Consider the following 24,810-nt stretch of genomic DNA (forward strand, 5'->3'; position numbering starts at 1 on the left):
CCACCTCTGACTGGATGTCTGTTTATGTGGAAATGTTGAGTTCTTATTTTCCCGTTCAGTCAGAAAAATCTTTCCCTCAAAAATCAACTATGTTTTAAACTGTATAGTCTTATAATTTTCTAATGTATTCCAACTTTAATGCACTTTAATGAACATAGTTTTTTCTCTTATTTATATTTTTTGCCATTTTCTTTTTCTTCTTCTTCTTTTTCTTCTTCTTTTTTATTTTTCTGTCAGATTGTTCGGTCTGACTGTGTGATCTGCCCCTTTAAACCGCTTTTTAAAATTTTATTCAGATTCACTGGTTCTACTAGGGATGCTGAATTATACATTTTAGAATTGTAAAGCAGTGGTCAGTGTTTCTTGTTTCTTTTCCAGCATGCAATAAATATGTAAGCAAGTATTGGTTAGAAATCTAGACATCAATAACCTTTGGTACTGTATATATGGAAACTACCACATATACCACTTGAAATACCATAGTGGCTCCCTAGCAACACCATAGCAACTGCATAGCAACAATATGGCAACCACATTTCAATACCAACCTGACCCTAGGCCTGTCACGATAACAATTTTTTGTGAACGATATGTTGTCACAGAAATTATTGCGATAAATGATATTGTTGGCATTTTAAGACCATTTAATGGCACTAATATAATGATAATATAATATCGTAAAGGAATTGCAGCTTTTTAAAGACAATAAACTTTAGAAAAATAAGTCGATAATGTAATTATTGTGACAGGCCTACCTGATCCCCAAGCAATACCATTGCAACCACCTTGGAAAGCACAGTAATTGCATAGCACACCACATTCACTTGAAATAACACAGTGCCCCCCAATCAACACAATAACAACTGCCTAGCAACAGCAAAGCAGCCACTTAGCAACACCGTAACAACAACATAAGATACCAAAGCAACCCCTCAGTAAATAATAGCAACTAACAATTGCCTAGCAATAACTAGGCAACACAATACCAAGTAAATTAGATACCATAGCAAACCCATCAGCAACCAGTGGCCACACTTTAGTTAATTCAGCAGTGGTGTTATTATATAACGCACAGTGATCCTTTATGATGCTTTCTGATATATAACTGCTGTCAGAACCAAACCTTGTATATCTATTTTAGGTGGACTTTATGTAATTTAACAGGCTGTGAAATCACAGAACTGCACCGTAGTTTCAGTAAGAGAAAGTAATAAAAACTGCTGCCTGGTTAAGTGGTTAAATATATTTTTTAAATAAAACAGTATATTTTTATACTTTTTCTGCTTTGTGTTCAGACATTTAATAATATTAATTTACCTTAATATTTCTTATATTGTCTCCATACTGACATTTTTAGAATTTTATGAAGCTTAATCTGTCCACTCTGTCACAGTAAAATATCACAGTAATTAATATTATTGTAGAAAATATAGATGTATATTTGAAATAGATAATGCTAGACAACTCCAGATCAAACACGTTTCCATCCAACAACAGTTTTTGCTAAAATTGTCCATAACAGGGTGGGTGCATTAATTTAGAGGAGATAAAAGGTCAAAATAAAAAATGTTTTTAAGTTCGAAAATATACATATATACATTTCTGTGTATTATGAAAGTCTTTTTTATATTTTATATTTTTATAGTCTTTTATATCTAACACAATAACTACTTCTAACCTCATTTCCTTCTTCCCCTCCTTCACTCCTCTATCCTCTTATTTCCATTTGACCTCCTTTAGGCCCTATATAAAGATATTTTACCTATTTTATTTTTTATTAATGTAATGTAATTTAATGTAATATAAGGTAATCTTTATTATTAAGATACAGTACAAATATATGTTTTTTACCATTTCTGTTTAGTTTTTAGTCAGTTTTAAGGGTCAAAATGCTCAGTATTCTGATAATGACTTTTATATTATATCAGAATCTCATAATTATGGGTCCATATAAATGGTCTTTACATTAATTAATTTATTAATTCATTTATTTATTTACTCAGTCATTAATTTATTTATTCAAAGCTACAAAAAGTGTCGTCCTGACAGCAGAATGATTTAATCCCATGTCTGGTTTATAGTACAGCAGCGCACTGAGAGCAAGTTATTGATAAGCTCTAAAGAAAGCTGATTATTATTTATTGCTTTACTGATATTAGACCCATAAACTGCTACCAGTGTAGAAGCAGAGTGGTAGCTCTCACTTGTACACACACACACACACACACACACACACACACATACACATTACAGTTCAGTGATAAGATTAAAAGTATAATGTAATTATTTGGTAGTTTGTGAATACAATGGAACAATAGACCTGCTTTATCAGAACTACAGAGCAGTACAATAGAATTTAAGCAGAATTCATATTTAACTAATCTAATAGTGAATAAACACAAACTCACAGTACTGAACGCCTCAGCGCCCTCCCTTACAATAAAAAAGAAAACTTAAACTTTAAACCACTAGTTTTTATGAGATAAGCATCAATAAGTTATGCTGCTTCTCCATCAGCAGCCTGAGTCTGAGAGAGAGAGAGAGAGAGAGAGAGAGAGAGAGAGAGTACAGTAGATCATGCTGTTTCTCCATCAGCAGCCGGAGTCTGAGAGAGAGAGAGAGAGAGAGAGAGAGAGTACAGTAGATCATGCTGTTTCTCCATCAGCAGCCGGAGTCTGAGAGAGAGAGAGAGAGTACAGTAGGCCATGTAGCTTCTCCATCAGCAGCCGGAGTCTGAGAGAGAGAGAGAGAGAGAGAGAGACCACAGTAGGCCATGTAGCTTCTCCATCAGCAGCCGGAGTCCGAGCGGAGTCCGGAAGCCGGAGTGCTTCTGTATCATGGAAAAGTAGTAGGTATATTGATCCTGGAGGTTTACCCCACAGGACAGCTCGGGGTCCCCCACACCCGTATACGTTGCGAGGTGTTATCGTGTGAGTGAGGTTGACTGGGGCCAGGTAAATTATAGGAGTTGGCATGGAAAGAAAAGTGCAGTACGGGGTAATGATGGTGACCTGTGGCTTCTGGCTATAACTGTCCACAGACAGGTGAGTCCACATCCACATTCAATGTAGGAGACCACGCCCACAAATCCCACAAATCAGTGCACCATTTTTTAGCTTCCATTGAACGTGATAATTATGATATATGTATATATATACAGCTCTAGAAACAAAATAAGAGAGTGGCATAAAGTTATCCAAAAGCAGTGTGTAAGACTGGTGGAGGAGAACATGATACCAAGATGCATGAAATTAAACTGTGATTAAAAACCAACCAGGATTATTCCACCAAATATTGATTATTTCTGAACTCTTAAAACTTTATAAATATGAACTTGTTTTCTTTGCATTATTTGAGGTCTGAAAGCTCTGCATCTTTTTTGTTATTTCAGACATTTCTCATTTTCTGCAAATAAATTCTTTTAATTATAATATTTTGATTTAGAATTTGGGAGAAATGTTGTCCGTATTTAATCCTTATTTATCCTTACTGTACATTAACCAGAAATACAGAGTTCCTCATTATTCTGCTGGTTGACTGTCATACAGTATCTCTCTCTCTCTCTTTAGTTATTATCTCATAAATGTTCTTCTTTTAGACGTGATAAATGGAGCTGTCGTGTTACAGAACATTATGTTGGACAGTTCTTCAGATGTATTTATTATATCTGGGCTCCATGTCTTTCTCTACATGTTTAGTGCTGGTTATAAATCTGAGGGGAACAGTGCAGATATATAAACAATGCTGGAGAAAATATTCCCATCACTAGAGGAGCAGCGAGAGACACTGCTGTAGGTAAGATTCACATTAATATATATAATGTTATAGAAATTACTGTATATAACACAGTTTCATTTTTCAATTTTTAAAAGTTATTTAAAATAGTACATTTAAACAACTGTAGATACTGGTTCAGAATGTAATAAAACTAGAATATAAAATAAACTTTTGTATTATTTTTATAGCACTTTTTTACATTACAATGTAGGTAAAAGTGATGTACATATGCAGACAGGTGGACAAAACAGCAGTAATATTAACAAAATAAGTAACTTAAAGGCAAAATTAATAAAATACTGATAAAAATTAAAACCAGCAAACAAAAGAAAACAATGAAATTTGTATTTTTCAATAAAAGAATAAGTTGACTAGTAATTGATTCGAGTTGATTAAATGCTAAAATGTAAAAGGCAAAATGAGTAAAATAAAGATAAATATGAGAAACAGAAGGATAGAAATAGTATATAATGCGATATTAAAATATGGATAAAAACAAAGAAACCTGAAAAATAAAAGTAGAAGCTTATTTAAAAGTCCGAGAGAGTACAGTAAGTCATGCTGCTTCTCCATCAGCAGCCAGAGTCTGAGAGAGAGAGAGAGAGAGAGAGAGAGAGAGAGTACAGAAGGTCATGCTGTTTCTCCATCAGTAGCCAGAGTCTGAAAGAGAGAGAGAGAGTACAGTAAGTCATGCTGCTTCTCCATCAGCAGCCGGAGTCTGAGAGAGAGAGAGAGAGAGAGAGAGAGAGAGTACAGAAGGTCATGCTGTTTCTCCATCAGCAGCCGGAGTCTGAGAGAGAGAGAGAGAGTACAGTAAGTCATGCTGCTTCTCCATCAGCAGCCGGAGTCTGAGAGAGAGAGAGAGAGTACAGAAGGTCATGCTGTTTCTCCATCAGCAGCCGGAGTCTGAGAGAGAGAGAGAGAGAGAGAGAGAGTACAGTAGATCATGCTGCTTCTACATCAGCAGCCGGAGTCTGAGAGAGAGAGAGAGAGAGAGAGAGTACAGTAAGTCATGCTGCTTCTCCATCAGCAGCCGGAGTCTGAGAGAGAGAGAGTCTGAGAGAGAGAGAGAGAGAGAGAGAGAGAGTACAGTAAGTCATGCTGCTTCTCCATCAGCAGCCGGAGTCTGAGAGAGAGAGAGAGAGAGAGAGAGAGAGTACAGTAGATCATGCTGCTTCTACATCAGCAGCCGGAGTCTGAGAGAGAGAGAGAGAGAGAGAGTACAGTAGATCATGCTGCTTCTACATCAGCAGGCCTTTTAAAATGGGGAGAATATAGAAATGGGTTGGGTTGGGTAGTCGAGTTTAACGCCACATCAGCTCGTCGGCTATTTCGCGGCAGGAAAGGTACTGTCTAATCACAAGGTTCTACGATCTAAGCCATCGCAAGGCAGACAGACACACAGACACATTCACTCACACACTCACACACTCACACCTAAGGGGCAATTTCAATCAAGTTCCAATTAGCCTGAACGTGCCGTCTTTGGACTGTGGGAGGAAACCGGAGAACCCGGAGGAAACCCACGCAGACACGGGGAGAACGTGCAAACTCCACACAGAAAGACCCGGGTCGCCCCAGCCGGGAATCGAACCCAGGCCGTCTTGCTGTGAGGCGGAAGTGCTACCCACCGCGCCACCGTGCCGCCCGGCGAATTTAGAAATATATATAAATATATATATCAGGCTAAAATAGTTTTGATAAGGTCATGTTTTCTGTACAAACTCTTGATTTAATAATGTAATTGATTAAATTGTACACTATTAAGGGTCAATATTACACAGATAGCAAAATCCCATACAAATATAACAGCTGCTATAGTGCAATATTAATAATAATATTAATAAAACTCTACTGTTTGTTGTATTTTGTTGGAATATGTGGGTGAATGAATGGCTTGTCTGCTCTGCATGAACACAGAAATGAACAGAAATCAGGAACTATCTCTCCTCAAATACTGTTATCAGCTCTGCCTCAGCTAACAGGGTTCAACCAGAGGACACCTGTAACAGGTTATAATAATATAATATACACAACAATATCATATGATATCAGGGATCTGCTAGTGCTAATGATACGGAAATATAAAAGATGCAGCTCTGTCTTATTAGACTGGGTCGTACACGCTCTGTCAACAGCATGAAATATATAATAATACAGTCAGGGTCAACATACAGAATTAATATAACATGTCTTTTGTATCGTAACAGTTTAATAGTGTATATTGCGTACAAACACTGGATAACAATACATTTTTCATCAAGATTTACTGTAAATTAACACATTATTATTAATATGGATTAACCTTCACTTTAAAGAAACTTCACTTCTACATTTACACTACATTTTATATAAGTTTCTTTGATGTGGGGGAATATTCCATTGAATGGGTGCCATTTCTGTCCCCAGGAAAAGACATGTATAAATGTGCACACAAACTAACTTTAAAATCCATTTTATTATTAATAATAGTATCTTGTACATTTACCTAATTGCTAAAGTAAGATATGTAATTAAACATATTAATAAAAACTACTTAAAACACCAAAAAAATAGCTTTTGTTACCTATATCTATAAACTATAAACCATGAAATATAATTTTTAAAATCCTTCTGAGATGTATTTTTTTGCATTATTATGTGACTCCAAATCCCATCCATGCTTTAAAAATATTTTTTAATAATAAATCCATAATATTTAAGTTAATATAAAATACACATTTTAGTTGTGTCCCTGAGTTTCACTCAGTCCTGTTACCGTAACACATTACCCTGATCATCTGAAACATCTGGAACATTCTACAACAGGAAGTCACACCTACAACAGGAAGTGATATCAGCTGGTTATTCTGAAGATCAGGGGAAGACCAGAAATAAAAGTTCCCTCAGTTTTTTTTCTGTATATTTGATCTTATTGTAACGATGACTGAGGAGCTCAATCTCAACACTCAGTCCTGTTACCTACATTAATTCTTACATCTTATTTGTTTATTTTTAAAAAAGGAATTTTGGGAAAATCACTAGAGTGTGCTCAGTGTCCTCATGCTGTTGGCTTAGCTGTCACTTAGCTATTTTTTTTTTAGGTTTTTGCTAATTCTATGCAAAAAGCTATTCCTGTTACTTTCAGTCCTGTTACTCAAAACATAAAAAGTAACAGTGAGTGCCATTAACAGGAGTGATGTTTTATTTTTGTCATAAATATAAATGATTTGAACATGCAGTCGACCATTTCTTTAAAATAAAGACTTTCTATAGATAAAATTAAAGAAATTAGTGGACTTGCTTTTAAAAACATGCTTTTTAAATGTCACTTGAGTTTTGTAAACATCTTCAAATTAAAAACCTTGTAAAAAATTAAAAAGTAAAAGCTGCCCGAGATTGACCAGTACATGTTTTGTATAGTTAAATATATGTGTTATTGGATTTGTGTTGAAAAAAGATAAATATATTTAATTTGGAAGAGTTACAACAAGCAAATGGCACCTATTCAGTGGAATGACCCTTAAAATAATTCAGTGATCCCAGTGAGCTTAGCTTCAATGTTTCCTGTAGAGAATTCAAGCTAAAAAAAAGTAGCTAAAAACAAGCTATTACCCAGTTTGGCTTAGCTGTAAGTAGCTCTGTTGCTAATGCTCTGTTTTCTAGCAGTTAAATAAATAAAATAAATAAAAAAACAGCTAAAAATGGCTTAAAACTGCTAAAAACGGCAAGCTAAAATAAACCTAAATAGCTTAGCGGAGGTGCTACGCTCTGCATTGTCTGTTATAAAACTGTTTTTTAGAGTCTGGGCCACCCCGTCTGAAAGCTGATATGACCAGATCTCTAAGAGTCATCTCCCGTCTCAGTCTGGGTTTTTTTTTAGAAAGCTGATATTTACCGCAGAAAAGGGTCAACAGATGACGGTGAAGGATTGTCTCTCCTTCCCTGAGGAAGAAAGAAATAGTTTCTGCTGAATCTCAACATTATTCTTACCTATTACATCTGCAATTCAATCCAAACTCAATTCTTTACCCAGTTTTACCATGGAACAGAAATATCATCCAGTCAGATCCTCCTTTGTGTTGCTGTGGTGAATCAGAGGGTCGTTTGACTTTTTTAAGAAGGAAGTCAGCTTTATTTTAATTTTTCCTTGCAGATTTTATGACATGAGGAAGTGGTGAATGTGGTAAATCAAATAAAAACTTCCATCAAATGACTAAACGCTAAAAATTGCATTGTCCACCCTGTCACCCCCTGTGAAAAGAAAGTATACTTACATTTTCAGTTTCTCTTTATATACTTTATTTAAAAAATACATTTATATACTTTCTCTGTATTTCTGTAAAATGTATTTTTAAGAAATGTGCTTTAAATTAAACATTGTTTAATGTTGTTTGAAAATAGATATAGTGGCATTAAATACTGCTTAAAGTGCACTTTACTGTATTTTTTTTTCCAGTAGCTTTAAGGTGGACACAATATGTCCACCTTAAAAATTATGTTTAGAAGTGTTCTTAGAAGTTATACTAAAAAGCACTCGAAATCACAACCTAATGCTTTTATGTTGTATTTAAATATAGCTTAATTACGATCGAAATATACTTAAGTTGCTATAAGTTGTTCCAAAATATTACATTTAGTGTGCATTTAAGTACATGTTATTTTTTATGTTAAAATATATACTTTTTCATGTTAAGGATACTTTGAAAAATATATACTTAAATGCAATAAAATTGCATTGTCCATCCTGTTGTGAAGTTTGCTGTAACAGGGTGGACAAACACATGCATGAAGTATATTAGTATACAGTATTCTGACAATGACCTAAATATTAACTTAATAAAATGTATTAAAGATATGTTAAAGATATGAGAGCACTTAAAAATGATGAGTTTTTTTTTTTACCAAATTAAAAACCTCTAGAATATAATCAAGAGGAAGATGGATGATCACAAACCATCAAACCACCAAACTGAACTGCTTGATTTTTTTGCACCAGGAGTAAAGCAGCATAAAGTTATCCAAAAGCAGTGTGTAAGACTGGTGGAGGAGAACATGATGCAAAAAAACTGTGATTAAAAACCATCAGGGTTATTCCACAAAATATTGATTATTTCTGAACTCTTAAAACTTTATGAATATGAACTTGTTTTATTTGTATTATTTGAGGTCTGAAAGCTCTGCATCTTTTTTGTTATTTCAGTCATTTCTCATTTTCTGTAAATAAATGCTCTAAATGAGAATATTTTTATTTGTAATTTGGGAGAAATGTTGTCTGTAGTTTATAGAATAAAACAACAATGTTCATTTTACTCAAACATAAACCTGTAAATAGCAAAATCAGAGAAACTGATTCAGAAACTGAAGTGATCTCTTCATTATTTACAGAGCTGTATATGAATATGAATATTGAGCATGTTGATTTGATTTGTCTCAGTCTCACAGCCTGTAAATATTTGTGTTGAGTTTGAGAGTCAGGAGGTGTTTTACAGCGTTAGGGACGTGACCTGCGGTCAGTTAAAGGTCTGAATATGCTGGAGATTTATCTGAATACTGTGTCAATAAAGGTCAATAAATGCTGAAAGTGGGCGGTGAGTTATTGAAATGTGAGTTATGCTCTGTGTTTTATAGGTAAACTAACAGTAAAGAGATCAGAAGTCTGGTAGAGGTTGTATCAGGTACAGTACTGTGGACGTCTCCTGCAGACTGGTCTCACCATGAGTCAGGACGGTCACTCCGGCGTAGCATCCGGTATGAATCAAGAAACACACGCCAGCATACTGTCCAGCCTCTACGGCATGGAAATAGAGGTGAGTAAATACTTAAAATATATTTACAAATCAGCCATTACATTATACCCGTTACACCACCTCTTTATTTCTGCACTGTAGTAATTCTGTATACAGACAATGGTGTTCATGTTTATGTCTCAAAAAAGGGTCTAAAACCAAAAACGTCCTAACAAGCAGTGTTAAATTTTAATTATTAACTCCATTACTAATTATTCTATCAATATTTAGTGCAATGCTGTTCCTAACCTCTAACAAGTAAAACTTCAATTAAGATAATTCACTCGTTTTTCATAAAAAAAACTTTTTTTTAATGTTTCACTACTTTATTACTTTTATGACTTTTGAAAGACCAACATACCGTATAAAACACAATAGTTTTACATAACATTGAAACATAACATAACAGCATTTTTTTGTTTTATAGTATATGTTGATTTCACTTATTAAGGCAAGTAGAAAAAGTTTCATACTAAAAAAAAAAAAAAATCCTAGATCTTCAAACTTTAAAACAGGTAAATTTGACCCAGAACCCAAAATTATTTTATTTATTAAGAAAAGAAAATCTATCCAAACCAACCCCCCTTACTTTGTAAATGACCTTTTTTTTTTTGGAAAGCTGAATTCCACAATTTTAATACCAACCAAAACCAACCCTGATTACTGCCAGACCTGTAGAATCAGGACATCACTTAAACAGACGCAGGATAAAAAAAAAATCTCAAAAAGCCACATTATGCCTCAATCTGAAGAAATTCAAAAATAGTTGAGAAAACAGATCAAAAGTCGTTGACATCAATTTGGAAAAAGGTATAAAGTAATTTCTAAAGCTTTGAGACTAGAGAAAGAAACCACAGTGATTCACTATTATTCACTAATGGAGAAATTACCCCAAAAGGGCATGGAAAGCTCATCCAGGAGGTCACAGAAAAAAGGTTGAATTAAAACTTAAAAAATTCTGCAAAGAAGAGTGGGCCAAAATTCCTCAACAGAAATTTTAAAGAGTCTAAATCCGTGGTAATCTTATGTTATGGCTGATTGACTCTTGACCTACCTGTAATATTGCTTTATTGCCCTCCGATATATAATGTTTGACTATCTCTGTTCTAGAATAAAAGCACATTACAAGATACAAAATATAAACAAAGGTATAAAAATACTGAATGTTTCTGTAAAAGAAAAGTATTGCTAAAAGAATAGAACTCTAGTTTATATAAATAGATGATTTGTGTGTAAATGTATCCAGTATAGTGTCTGATGTAAATGTACTGGATACACTGGATAGATACATTTACATCAGACACCATACTGGATACATTTACATCAGACAATGTTACTTAGTGTCACTTTACTTTTTATCTCGAAATAAAGAGACAACATCTTAAAATAACGACTTAGTATCTCAAAATAAAGACTTAGTATCTTAAAATAATGACAAAATCTCAAATTAAAGGGACAGCATTTCAAAATAATGTCTTAGTATCTCATGAGATAGCAGTTCCAAAAAAATACTTGTTATCTCCAAATATCTCTCTAAAATTATGACTTAGTATCAACAAATAACGACTTAAAATCTCAAAATAAAGAGACAGCATCTCAAATTAACGACTTAGTATTTCAAAATAATAGAGAAAATAGGATATAAAAGGATATAATAAGATATAAAATACAAACAAAGGTATAAAAATACTGTATTTCACTATAAAAGAGAAGTATTGCCAAAAGAATAGGACTCTAGTTTATATAAATAGGTGATTTGTAGGTAACATAACATTAATTACCAGTACTTATAACAGAAAATGATATTGTCTTATTTTCTTAATATGCATTACAATTGAATGATGTTTAATTTGTGTTTATTAACAAGTATCAATTAATAATTAGTTAATACATTCGTTAATCATGTAATAATGTTTATTATTGTTGTATGCACTGTTAATTGTGACCTTTATGGTAAAGTGTTACAGAGTTATGGAGTCAATAAATACAATCAAATCCTCACAACAATGCGAAATCCAGAAACCTTTAGAGAGTAAAGTATCTGGTTTAAGTTCCTCCGCTCTGCTGATGATACAGTAATGAGGACACTGCAGATAGTTATTGATTTAAAAACAAGACTCACTTTATTACTGAGAGAAATCACCTGTTGGCCAAAGGGCACGGCCATCCCATAATACTCCACCTTTAGAGAAAGCCTGAGATTCCATCAATAAATCACAGCTTTATTCTCAGAAGTTACGCTTCTTATCTTCTACTGTAGTTAAAGAACCGACACAGATTATACACCGGACAACATACTGGATACATTTACATCAGACACTATACTGGATACATTTACATCAGACACTATACTGGATACATTTACATCAGACACTATACTGGATACATTTACATCAGACACTATACTGGATACATTTACATCAGACACTATACTGGATACATTTACATCAGACACTATACTGGATACATTTACATCAGACACTATACTGGATACATTTACATCAGACACTATACTGGATACATTTACATCAGACAACGTTACTGGATACATTTACATCAGACAACGTTACTGAGTGTAACTTTACACATTAAACAAAACAAAAAATACCACAAATTACAGTTATTATCTCAAAATAACAACTTAGTATCTCAACATAAAGACTTAGAATCTTACAAATAATTACAAAATATCAAAATAATGCTTTAGTATCTCATGAGATACCAGTTCCAAAAAATTACTTTATCTCCAAATAATGAGAAAATCTTAAAAATTAGACTTAATAACGTCAAATAACGACTTAACTTCTTAAAATAAAGAGACAGCATCTCAAACTAACGATTTAGTATTTCAACATAATGTCTTAGTATCTCAAGATAGTAATTTATTATCTCATGAGATACTGTAGCATTTCGAAAACAACTACTTATTACCTATAATAATGAAATAGTCTCTCAAAAATACTGACTTAGTATCTCAAAATAAGATATAAATAATATCTTAGGATGTCAAAATAATGACATGAGATAGCAGTTTAACAATAATGACATATTATCTCCAAATAATAAGATAGTTTCTTAGAAATATTCACTTAGTATCTCAGAATAACAAATTAGTATACCAAAATAAGGACTCCAAATCTCAAAATAAAGAGACAGCATCTCAAAACAACGACTAAGTATTTCAAACTAAAGACTTTGCATCTCAAAATAATGAGATAGCATCTCAAGATAATGACTTAACATATCAAAATATGACATATCATCTTAAAATAATTGTATACTACTTTGAAATAATGACTAAGCATCTCAAAATAATGACTTATTATCTTAAAATAATGACCCACCAACCAAAAATATCCATCATACTGCGTCCTGAAGGCAGCGTACTTTTAGAATTAGCACTAGAATTTAGTACTCACTTTTTATCTTGTTTGTTTGACTTGTTGGTTCTCCTTATCTGCTTTTAGAAATCTGATGAAGTTTTATATTTATGAAATTCATGCAGGAATATAGAAAAATCTAATGGGTTCACAAACTTTTAAACACTAGTGTAGGTTCCAGGTGATTCTGAAATTTTTATGTGAGGGTGTTTTGTCTTTTAGTGAGATTAGTGAGTTAGTGAGGACAGGTAGTGATTGTGAACAGTGCTCACCCTGCTGCTGAGAGGAGGATCTGTGTGTTAGAGCACATTATCACACCTGTAGCCACGCCCACAGTGAGCCGGCCCACGGTTTAGTGAGTCAGGTGACCCACAGGTGAATGCAGGTATATAAATAAGTAGATTAGGAGGGTACCTGCCTGAGAGCCGCAGTGTGCAGTGTGTGTGTGGAGGTGTGTACAGGTGCGCACAGGTGTGTACAGGTGTGTGTTAGAGGAGGACTACAGGTGTGCAGTGCTGTGTAAATCAGTATGGAGTTCAGCGCGTTAAAGATCCTGGATTTCCATGATCTTAACCTGTACTTTCACGGTCTGTGTTTGGAGACGGGGAAGAAGGACGAGGCGGATGGAGTCCAACACATCTCCACCATCCACTCCCCGTACCGCGGGCAGCGCTCCGCCAGCGTGGCACTGTCCTCCATCAGCACCTGGAGGGACCGGGCGGGCAGCTGGGGCTGGGTACTCTCCGCCTTCATCCTCATCAACGTGCTGATCCTGGGCAGCGCCTTCGTCAGCGGGAGCGTCTTCAACGGCATCCACGTCACCAACACACACCTGCAGATCTTCCTCCTCGTCATCATCGTCCCCACCACCGTCTGGATGCTCTTCTACAAGGCCTACACCTGCCGCGGGGAGGAGGCCGTGCTCTACAAGGACGTGCACGCTGGACCCGTGTGGCTCAGAGGTGAGAATGAAGGGGTACTGATGTAGAGTACCGCTGTAGAGTACCGGTGTAGGGTACTAATGAAGGGTACTGATTATTTAAGGTAATGATGTGGGATACATATGAAGATATTGATATAGGGTACTTGTGGTAGGTAATAATGTAGGGTACTTGAAAAGGTACTCATGAAAGGTACTTATATAAGATACCAATGTAGTGTACTGATAAAAGGTACTTGTATAAGATACTGACATAGTATACTTGTGGTGAATACTAATGTAGGGAACTGGTGTAGGTTGCTGATGTGCATTACTTATATAAGATATTAATACAGGGTACTTCTGGTGGGTACTAATGTAGGGTACTTATGTAAGATATTGATATTGGGTTCTTGTGGTGGGTACTTATGTAGAGTGCTGATGTGGGGTACTGTTGAAGGGTATTTACAATATGTGAGACACTGATGTAAGGTACTGGTGTAGGGTACTTGTGGTGGCTACTAGTGTAGTGTAGTATACTGTTGTAAGGTACTGATGTGTGGTACTGAAGAAGGGCAGTTATATAAGATATTAATAAAGTGTACTTGTACTAATGTATGGTATTGGTGTAGAGTATTGATGTGGTGTACTAATGAAAGGTACTTATGTAAGATACTGATGTAGGGTACTTGTGGTGGGGAAAATAAGACAAGATAAGATAAGATAAGACACTTTATTGATACCGCAGGAAGTTGCAGTGCCACAGTTGTGTACATATTGCACACATGATCAAACATACATTAGAAGAATAAATACAACGAATGTTAATAAGTTAATAGTGGTCTTCTGGTGTAGGGTACTGATGTGGGGTATTAATAAAGGGTAATTATGTAAGACACTAAAATAGGGTACTGATGTGAGGTACTGATGAAGGCTACTTATATAAGATATTGATATAGGGTACTTGAGGCTGGTACTAATGTAGGGTCCTGATTTGGGGTTATGATGTGGGGTACTGATAAAAGCTACTTTTATAAGATATTGATATAGAGTACTTGTGATGGGTACTATTATAGGGTACCCGTGTAAGGTGCTGATGTCAGACACCAATAAAAGGTTTTTATGTAAGATACTAATAAAAGGTACTTGTGGTGGGTACTAGTGTAAGATACTGCTGTGGGCTACTGTTGAAGGGTATTTACACTATTTAAGACACTGATATAGGTTACTGGTATAGGGTACTTGTGGTGGGTATTCTACTCATGAAGGGTTCTGATTTGGTGTAGTGATGAAAGGTACTGATATGGGATACTGATGTTGAGTACTAATAAATGGTACTTATGTAAGATACTGATGTGGGGTACTGATGAAAGGAATTTAGGTAAAATACTGAAATAGTGTACCTGTGGTGGGTTATAGTGTAGTCTACTGGTGTAGAGTAATAATGTGTGGTACTGAGGAAAGGTACTTATGTAAGATGCTGATGTAGGGTACTAGTGGGGACCAGATTTGGCCAAATATGAACTTCAGTCTGAACATGCAATGTATTTATAGTTGCGTTGCTGTAGTTTATTTGTTAATAGTTTAATAGGTTCTTTTGCCTTATTTTAATTCTATTTGTGTTTTTATTTTGATCAGGTGGTCTGGTGCTGTTTGGGGTCTGCAGCTTAATTATGGACGTTTTTAAAATTGCCTACTATGTGGGTTATACACACTGCCAGTCTCCCGTAAAGATCGTCTTCCCTGTGGTGCAGGCTGTCTTTATACTGGTGCAGGTGAGACACACACACACACACACACACACACACACACACACTCAGAATATGATAACTGTACAAAAAATTAAATACAATTCAATAAAACCCCTATCCAGATAAATCTCTCCATCCAGATAGAGTGAATCTGATTGAGATTGGATGTAGAGAAGTATAAACATATACCATTCTGATTCCCTATTGGTTTATACTGTGATCCATCACACCTGCACACCCCCCCCCCCACACACACACACACACTCCAGCAAGAACATAGCAGACGTATGTAGTCTAGTATGAAGATGATCCGTGCAGAGACTCAAGAGACAAACTCCAGTCCAACTAATATAACTTTAATATATTTACATTCTACTAAAATACATTCATTTTAATAAGCATATATGCAGCTGAAACAGTAGGAAGGAGCCTAGTGCCAAATCCCAAATTATATTATCAACATTAACATTTTACTATTTTAACATTATTATAGTCATTATAGCTTTTAGAAAAAAATGTTTTTGGAAGGGGGGGGGGGGTAGTGCACTATAGGACTCTGTGGGTGTGGCCTAAGCTTTTGTTCTTATTGGCTTTATTTTTTCTAGTTACATTACTTTTACTTTTATACTTTAAGTCGTTTTTGAAACCAGTCCTTTTTAAACACTTTTACTTAAAGAGTAAAAACTTGAGTTGATTCTTCTTCAACTTCTACAGAAGTATTTTATTAAACTCTAGTATCTATACTCTATTCTACCTACAGAGTAATGAATGGAGATTTACTTTACAGTCGTCTGATTTGGAGAATATTTAAATGATGTAGCTAGGAAACTAAAAATGCCAAAAAAAACGAAGATACGTGTTTTTCTTTAGGCAGAAATGATATGAAATGGAATGCAATTTTGTTCTATTTTATTAATTCATTCTTTTTATGTATATATTTGCATAATATATTTGTATTATCTGTTTCAGACATACTTTCTCTGGCTTCATGCAAAGGACTGTGTTCAGGTTCAGAGGAACGTAACTCGGTGAGTGTGAATTCTGGGGGGAGATAAGAGATAAGTGCGGGTGGACGTTAGGGTGGATTTATTGTGGATTGTGTGGTATCTGAGGTAACCATGTGGTGTAATCAGATTCAGGATGTATCAGCTGAGTATATTTGCACAGTTTGACTGATATTTGACTTTCATTTCCTGAACTTTTTCTTGAACCTTTTAGTTGAGATTTCTTAAAGGGAGGTTTGTCTCTGACAAGCTGAAACAATTGTTCATATCACAGTTTATCAGTATATTTATTAAACAGAGTTTTAAGAATAAAAAAATACTACAGTCTCTCTGTCGCAAAAATGTTACAGTATGATCTACACATGTTCACTATCAAACAGCACCCTTAATTCTGCTGACATCAGCCACTGTTTAAACTGGATTCAAATGTATAGTAAGATAAATTCAGAAAAGATCATGGGGAATAAAATAAAATATATAAAACACTTATTTTCTCATCTCCTGAAAAGGTGTTTAAAATAAAGTAACACTGTTATTTCATCAGTTCGTGTGTCTGATTCGAATCTAAATTATTCTATTTCTTCTCAGTATTTTAAATGCATCTACTGAATTCTACACCGCTATTTAATGCATCTCTTGTGAGCTCTTCTGATCAGATTTCTGATTACATTATTTCATTAGAAATCCTCAGCCCAAATCCAGATGAGCAGCTATTTTAACTTGTACTGCAGCAATGAGTATCACTATTATTCATTAGCATATTATTTTAGCGTGCTTAGCTAACCCATTTGGACTGTGGCTGGTGTGGTCTTGAGGTTATAACAAATGTTCACAATAATAATGTAGTTATATGAGTCTTTTTAAATTTTGGTTAGTTTTAGCTGTCTTTTATAGTTTCTTTATATATTTACTCCTTTATGCATTCTTATTATTTTGTTTCCTTTGGTTTTTCTACCTGATTTTATGATTCCTACTAAATTCTTATATTTTTATATCTTTGTTTTATATCTCATTTTAAAATATCATATATCTTATTAACAATTTGTATTATTTATTTATTTTTTTAATTATTTTTCTTTGACAATCCCATCCCTATGTGTTGGCTTGGCTTCATTGTCAATTTAAATAAAGATTGGCTGATTGGTTGATTGATTGATCGATCGATCGATCTTCTCTGAATCTCATCATGGTTTGAGTGATGGGGTTACGTTGTTCCTCCAGATGCACTGTATCCTGTATTTCTAACTCTCTCTCTCTCTCTCTCTCTCTCTCTCTCTTTATCTGCAGCTGTGGGCTGATGCTCACTCTGGCTACTAATCTGATGCTGTGGATGACGGCGGTTACAGAAGAGTCGCTGCATCAGACGGTTTATCCTGAAGGCACCAATCAGACCTCCCGAACTCTTCTGCTCAGAGGTTCGTTTCCTCTTCACATTAATCAGCCCTGTAATCTGCACTCGGCTTTACAGTTTGGTCTGAACCAATATAACAGCTTGACTCAGACAAAGAACCAACATTTGGTCCCTTAAAAAGAGATATTCTCAGTCTGGATCAGCTGAACCATGGTCTGGTCCATTTGCAGTGTAAAAAACCCTTTTTTTAGCGGTTCAGTCTTTATTCAGACCAATTACAGTTGATTTTGGAAGTTTATAGAGTCAGGCTTTCAACACCTATTAAACAATAATAGAAGGTGTGTTGTGCTGAAATCCTTTCCCTCTTGGCGATGTGTATTACGCTGGTGATTCTGTATCTACTGTAACTGTAGATTAACCCTTATTTATAAATAGAAATAAAAGGAATTCAGGCCATAATACACCGGTTACCATAATTACCCCAACTGCACTGTCCACTGTGGGTGGTAATATTAACCTTTCATGGTGAATTTGCAGATACACACATGACACTGTATATTGAGGAAAGCTATCACTCAATCAACCAATATTTCCACTCTGTAGTACATTAAGAATAACCCTCATTTTCAATGCAGCCGAGCATTTGCAAAATTAAAGCGACTAAAAATTTACTTTAAATGATAAAAACAAGCAAACAATATAAGATTTAATTAAGAAGAAATTAAATAATTCAGATTAATATATGGATATACAGACAGTCTAAAATGTAAGCAATAAAACAAGATAAAAAGAGATAAATAATTAGAATAATCAAATATAAACAAAATTAAAGTAATAGAGAAATAGAGGACTAAAATAACACCACAGTTATAAAAGTAAAAATTAGTAAATGATGGAAATAAAATAAATAATGATAATAAGTTTAAAAAGTATTTAAAAAAAATTATTAAATAAAAAGGAAAAAGGCCGAAAGTAAAACTATTAATAAAATAAATAAAAAGGATAAAATGGAGAAAAAAAATAAAATAAAAGGGCTAAAAGATAAAACATAAAATAGACTTAGTAAAACATAGTATACTTAAAGTATGCTTAAAATGATTCAGTGACACCAATGAGCTGAGTTTTAGAGTTTTAGAGCTTCCTGAAGTGAATTCCAGCTAAAAGCAGATAAGTGTGGGATAGATGAAACGTCCTATTATTCATCTATCCCACAAGATAGCACCTCACACCTTATACAGGAGTGGGTAAACCCAAGCCGTGCTCTGAGTAAAACACTTCATCATCAATTTCTGTGCGCTGGCCGATGAGATTCTGGCATGTCAGTTCATTGTAGTTGATGCCTTGTAATAAAAATAAAAATACCCTTATAAGATTTCTCTTTATATGTACTTGTTTTATTTTAGCGGCGGCGTCTGACGGCGACAGCAGCTGCCAGTGTAGCCACACCTCCTGCAGCATCTTCGAGCAAGCCTACTACTACCTGTACCCCTTCAACATCGAGTACAGCCTGTTCGCCTCAGCCATGACCTACGTGATGTGGAGGAACGTGGGTCGGCTGGTGGACGATCACCCCGCCCACGAGCACCGCTTCCACCTGCGAGACGTCCTGCTGGGGCCGGCCGGCGGCCTGGTGGTGCTGGTGGCCGGTCTGGCCACTTTCGTCGTCTATGAGGTGGACGTGTCTTCAGGAGACCAGGAGAAGCGAGACACGGCGCTGACCTTGTACTACATAACCAACACGGTGACCATCGCTCTGATGACCATGGTCACGGTGGCCGGATGCGTGATCTACCGGCTGGAGCGGCGTGAACACGCCTCGGGGAAGAACCCCACCCGCAGTCTGGACATGGGGCTGCTGGTGGGCTCCTCCATGGGTCAGTTCACGGTCTCCTACTTCACCGTCGTCGCAGTACTGGGCACCGGAGTGGACGGCCACGTCAACGCCCTCAACCTGGCGTGGTCGGTGATAACCCTGCTGGAGCTCTGCGTGCAGAACGTCTTCATCATCGAGGGAATCCGGCGCGAGCCTCACCACGACGTGCGCCGGGCGAGCATCTTCTCCAACCTGCTGGCCCTCCACGCGCAGGAGGACCGGCGATCCAGCCACGTCCCCACGTCCCCCCGCGGCTCCATCGCCATCCCCGTCCACAAACCCCTGCCCTGGAAGAGGAAGATCCTGAAGGAGATCGCCGCCTTCCTGCTGCTGTCCAACATCATCGTAAGTTGAAATTTGGGATCCATATCTACTAACATGAAACCACCTGGCCACTTAACCACCTAGAAACACCTCAGAAACCAACAGCTATTACATGCCCTAGTCCTTACCAACAGCCTGGCAACACCACAAAAATTAACTAATCTCATATATAGCAACCAATTAATCAATTTGCACAGTAACCACCTAGGAAAAGCTTATCAAATGACACCCATACCTTAGTAACATCTTAATAACCACACTTTAGCAATTACCAAGCAAAGCCTTGGCATCCAATAACTAGCAACCTATAGCAACCATACCATTACCATAGCAATCACCTAGTAATACTGTAGCTCTTTAAATCTAGAGTATAACAATAATATATATCAATGACCTAGCAACAACTTTGCAACCAACCAGTTAGCACTGTAACCACCTACCAACAGCTTTACAAACAACACCGGTGCTATTACAGCACCTTTGCAGGCAACCACTTGGCAACACCGTGGGAACCGACAGCTTTACTATTCCAACAACCTAGCAACCACCCAGCAACCCTATTGCAACCAACACCAAAACCATTACAACATCCACCTAGCAACACTGTAGGAACCAATAGCTATACTATTGCCCTAAACCTAGCAACCACATACCAACCACCAAGCAACTCCATTGCAACCAACAGCAAAACCTCTGCAACACCTTAACATCCACGTAGCAACACCATAGAACCAATAGTTTAGCTTTGCCATTTCAACAACCTAGCAACCACCTAGCAACTCCATTGCAATCAACACCAAAACCATTACAACACTTTAACACCTACCTAGCAACAACATATAAAGCAACAGCTATACTATTTGCAACAACCTAGCAACTCTGTTGCAACCAACACAAAAACCATTGAAACCCCTTTGCATCCACCTAGCAACACTGTAGGGAGCAACAACTATACTATTGCAACAACCTAGAAACCACCTAGCAACTCCATTGCAACCAACACCAATACCACTGCAACACCTTAACATCCACCAAGCAACATCGTAGGAATCAAGAGCTTTACTATTCCAACAACCTAGCAACCACCTAGCAACCCCATTGCAATCAACACCAAAACCATTACAACACCTTAAAATCCACCTAGCAATACCACAGGAATAAACAGCTATACTATTGTAATACCTTAACATTCACCTAGCAACACCATAGGAACCCACAGCTTTACTATTCTAACAACATAGCAACTACCTAGCAACCCCATTACAACCAACACCAAAACCATTGCAACACCTTACCATCCACCTAAATACATCATAGGAACCAACAGCTAAACCAGAGTATTACTTTAACAATTACATACTGTAGCAAGTCCCTAGCAACAGCCTAGCAACACTTTAGCAAGTGCTTATCAACAGCTGAGCAACACCTTAGCAACCACCTACAAAAGCACTGGTCTTACACTTTTTTCTTTTTGTTTTTACAGCTTTGGATCATGCCAGCGTTTGGGGCGCGCCCGCAGTTCGACAACCCCATCGGAACAGAGTTCTACCAGTTTAACATGTGGGTTGCCGTGGTGAACGTCGGGTTGCCGTTTTCGATCTTCTACAGGATGCACTCAGTAGCCAGTCTGTTCGAGGTGTACCTCACCTCATGAACCCACAGCATGGAGATCTGTTTTATAGTGAACACAGTGGAGAAATAGTTTATAAATGGATTATTATTTTTATAGTATTTTGTTTTGCATTTGTTTCTTTTGTGTTTTATACTCGGCACCTGAATGAACTGCTGCACAGTTGTGTTTGTGTGTGTGTGTGTGTACTGTATGTTTGTGTGTGTGTATATATCTATATGTACTTTTTATACAGATTGATTATGTACAGCTTAAAATATTGTATGTAATTATTATTATTATTATTATTTGCACAAATATGTTGACAGATGAAGCTTTTGCCCTCATTGTGTTTGAGGGAATTGGCTATTATAAGCAACATGAAATTAAAAAAAAAAGTAAAAAAATAAATCTGTGTGTCGGTGGATTCAGTATACAATAATATGCCAAAAGTCATGGGATAGCACTGATGGAGTTGTATCCATCCATTTCAATCAATCAATCAATCAATCAACCTTTACTTTCACTCGGTAAATCATCATTTTCAATGTAGCCGAGCTTATATAGAGTTACAGGAATTGAAACTTAAATTTAAAAGATAAAAACAAGCAAAAAATGTAAGATTTAATTAAGAAAAAATAAAATAGTTTAAAATAAAAGGATATGCAAACAGGCATATTTAAAAAGGACTAAAATAACCACAATTATAAAAATGTAAATGATAGAACTCAAATAAATAATAATTATAATAATAATAATAATAAGTAAAAAATATTAAAAATTAGAGTTAGAAAATAAATGAAATAAAAATGTAAAACGCCAAAAGAAGCATTATTAAAACAAATAAAAGGATGAAATGAATCAAATAAATAAAATAAAAGGGCTAAATGGTAAAACATAAAATTAGATAAATAAAAAAACTAAATAATTAAAATAAATAACAAGGTAAAAGAAAAACTTAACTAAAACAGTTACAGGTGGTCTGAGGGTGGTTAGGGCTGCAACTAATGATTAATTTGGTAGTCGATTAATCCGGCGATTAATTTTGCACAAGTCGATTAGTTGATTAGTCAACGATTATTTCTGCCATGCTCTCCAATACTTTAATACTATAGTAGACTAATATTACCACCCACAGTGGACAGTGCCAAAAATCAGGGCACAGCATACTAACTCCTGTCCCATGACATTTGGCATATCTGTTTGTTTGGGCAAATGGAAAATTCCTAATGTAGTCCTAACTTTAGTTTCAATTAGGGGTGTGCCATATCTAATATATAATAATATTATACAATTTTTTTTATGCACGTTTATCAAAAGAAAAAATGACACTGTTCTCATTTTCCATTATATATCTACTAAAGACAGATTATATATGTGCAGTATCATTTATTTTACTTTAATTCTGGATAAATATGGAGATATTTTGAGTGCATTATTATTATTAGTATCATGACATCTTATGGATCATTGACTTCTGTTACTGTAATTCTGATAAAAAATATTGTATTTTTTAATATGCAATATGCAATAATAAAATTTAATTAAAATTTTTTTGTAGTAGTGTATTCTTGATTTTTTTTTTGTCATATCGTGAAGAGTATCATAATCATGAAAATACCATGAAATATCATGATATTATTTTAGGGCCATATCGCCCACCCCTGGTTTCAATGAATAAGCATGTACAGTTCAACATGCTGTTGCCATAAACAGAAAGAAACAAAGATATTGTAATTGACTGACGTCTGAATTTCTATTGATCTCATGATAAATTATTAAATTATTGATTTATAAAACTATATTGACGGATGACACAGCCCACATCAGCCCACAGACGCAATCCCTCATGATGTCATAAAGCGTGAGGCAACGTTTTCACTTTACAGTGAAATATTCTCAGTATAAAACCATATCAGTCACTTCCTGTTTCCTGCTGCTGTGGGTTTATGGTCGTGTCAGTGATTAACACACTGTGCTACACAACACCTAATATATAACACTAAAAACCCACCTCAAAAAACGTAATACGACAGTATATTTCATCACTGTCCAATTAAAAACACTTATCTCCAAAACTTTACAGCAACTTTACAGGAGAGAAAAAACCTTCTAAACTTTCAGTGGAAGCCAATGTAAAAATTGTTTATTTCAGGTCATTTTGGAGAAATTCTATTGGTCCGTTCATCAGGGAATCTTGACACAGTGTGAGGGACAGTTGGTTTGCTGAATATACATTATGTAGTAGCCTAAAAAATGGGTAAAAATGGAGATACTTGTTGTTTTTATTGGACAGCGACGATATACACCCAGCTTTTCACTCTTGTTTATTCTTTTCTTTCTTTTGATGATTTTTTTACATTGTAAATTTAATATTAAAGACTAAATTTAAGCTATACAGGAACACATGCCGAATTATTTATTATTATTTAGTAAATAAAAAGTGTTAAACAAACCAGAATCTTTGTGTGAGAATGTAATAATAATAATAAAATTCTTCAGTAAAGTGTAATGATGTATCTGTATTTACTCCTGTGAAAATGAAGCATACTTAAAAGCATTAAAAGTATGTGCAAATTAGGTAAAGAATGCTAAAAGTACATTTACTTTTTAAAGGAATTTCTAAGGAATATACTTTAAATAAAAATAAAAAAGGCAATAAATACTGCTTAAAATGCATTTTAGTGTAGTATTTGTTCCAGTAGCATATTAAAGTGTACACAATATGTATAAATATAGTATAATTTACAATATACTTCAAGTGTATTGAAAAAATGATGTTTAAAAAAACATATACTCAAGTCTACTTAATCTACTTACACTCAAAAGCACAATCTAATGCTTTTATGCTGTATTTAAATATAATAGCTTAATTACAATTGAAAAATACTTAGTATAAACTTTTTTTTTTTTTTTGGCTGTAAGCCATAATCATCAATAACAAAATTAATAAATGCTGAAAATAGATCACTCTGTGTGTAATACATCTATATAATAAATGAGTTTTACATTTTTAACTTAATAAATTATTAATTAATGAAATAAATTAACTTT

General features: G+C 35.2%; 1 protein-coding gene and 1 long non-coding RNA gene across 2 annotated transcripts in view; both read left to right on the top strand.

Moving 5' to 3' along the window:
- Nucleotides 1-3,743: 3,743 nt before the first annotated feature.
- Nucleotides 3,744-23,058, top strand: otop2 (otopetrin 2). Its single transcript, XM_022671418.2, has 8 exons — nucleotides 3,744-3,795; nucleotides 9,388-9,566; nucleotides 13,527-13,887; nucleotides 15,483-15,619; nucleotides 16,565-16,623; nucleotides 17,887-18,014; nucleotides 19,354-20,168; nucleotides 21,631-23,058. The coding sequence occupies exons 2-8, from the start codon at nucleotides 9,474-9,476 to the stop codon at nucleotides 21,799-21,801; spliced, it is 1,764 nt and encodes a 587-aa protein (XP_022527139.2). The 5' UTR covers nucleotides 3,744-3,795; nucleotides 9,388-9,473; the 3' UTR covers nucleotides 21,802-23,058.
- The window catches only part of LOC125784464 (uncharacterized), a 320,028-nt gene continuing 299,679 nt past the window's right edge, over nucleotides 4,462-24,810 (top strand). Inside the window, exon 1 of the long non-coding RNA XR_007427277.1 lies at nucleotides 4,462-4,594. This is a non-coding gene — a long non-coding RNA (uncharacterized LOC125784464). The remainder of the gene's footprint in view (nucleotides 4,595-24,810) is intronic.

This window comes from Astyanax mexicanus, chromosome 19 (genome assembly GCF_023375975.1).
Source record: "Astyanax mexicanus isolate ESR-SI-001 chromosome 19, AstMex3_surface, whole genome shotgun sequence".
NCBI classification, from domain to species: Eukaryota; Metazoa; Chordata; class Actinopteri; order Characiformes; family Acestrorhamphidae; genus Astyanax; species Astyanax mexicanus.

What these genes read in the sequence shown, in the direction of transcription:
- otop2 (XM_022671418.2), top strand. Translation starts at nt 9,474, where the DNA reads ATGAGTCAGGACGGTCACTCCGGCGTAGCATCCGGTATGAATCAAGAA. An exon ending in TCTACGGCATGGAAATAGAG is followed by an intron (nt 9,567 to 13,526) that starts GTGAGTAAATAC and finishes CTGTGTTTGGAG; the next exon opens with ACGGGGAAGAAGGACGAGGC. An exon ending in TGGACCCGTGTGGCTCAGAG is followed by an intron (nt 13,888 to 15,482) that starts GTGAGAATGAAG and finishes TATTTTGATCAG; the next exon opens with GTGGTCTGGTGCTGTTTGGG.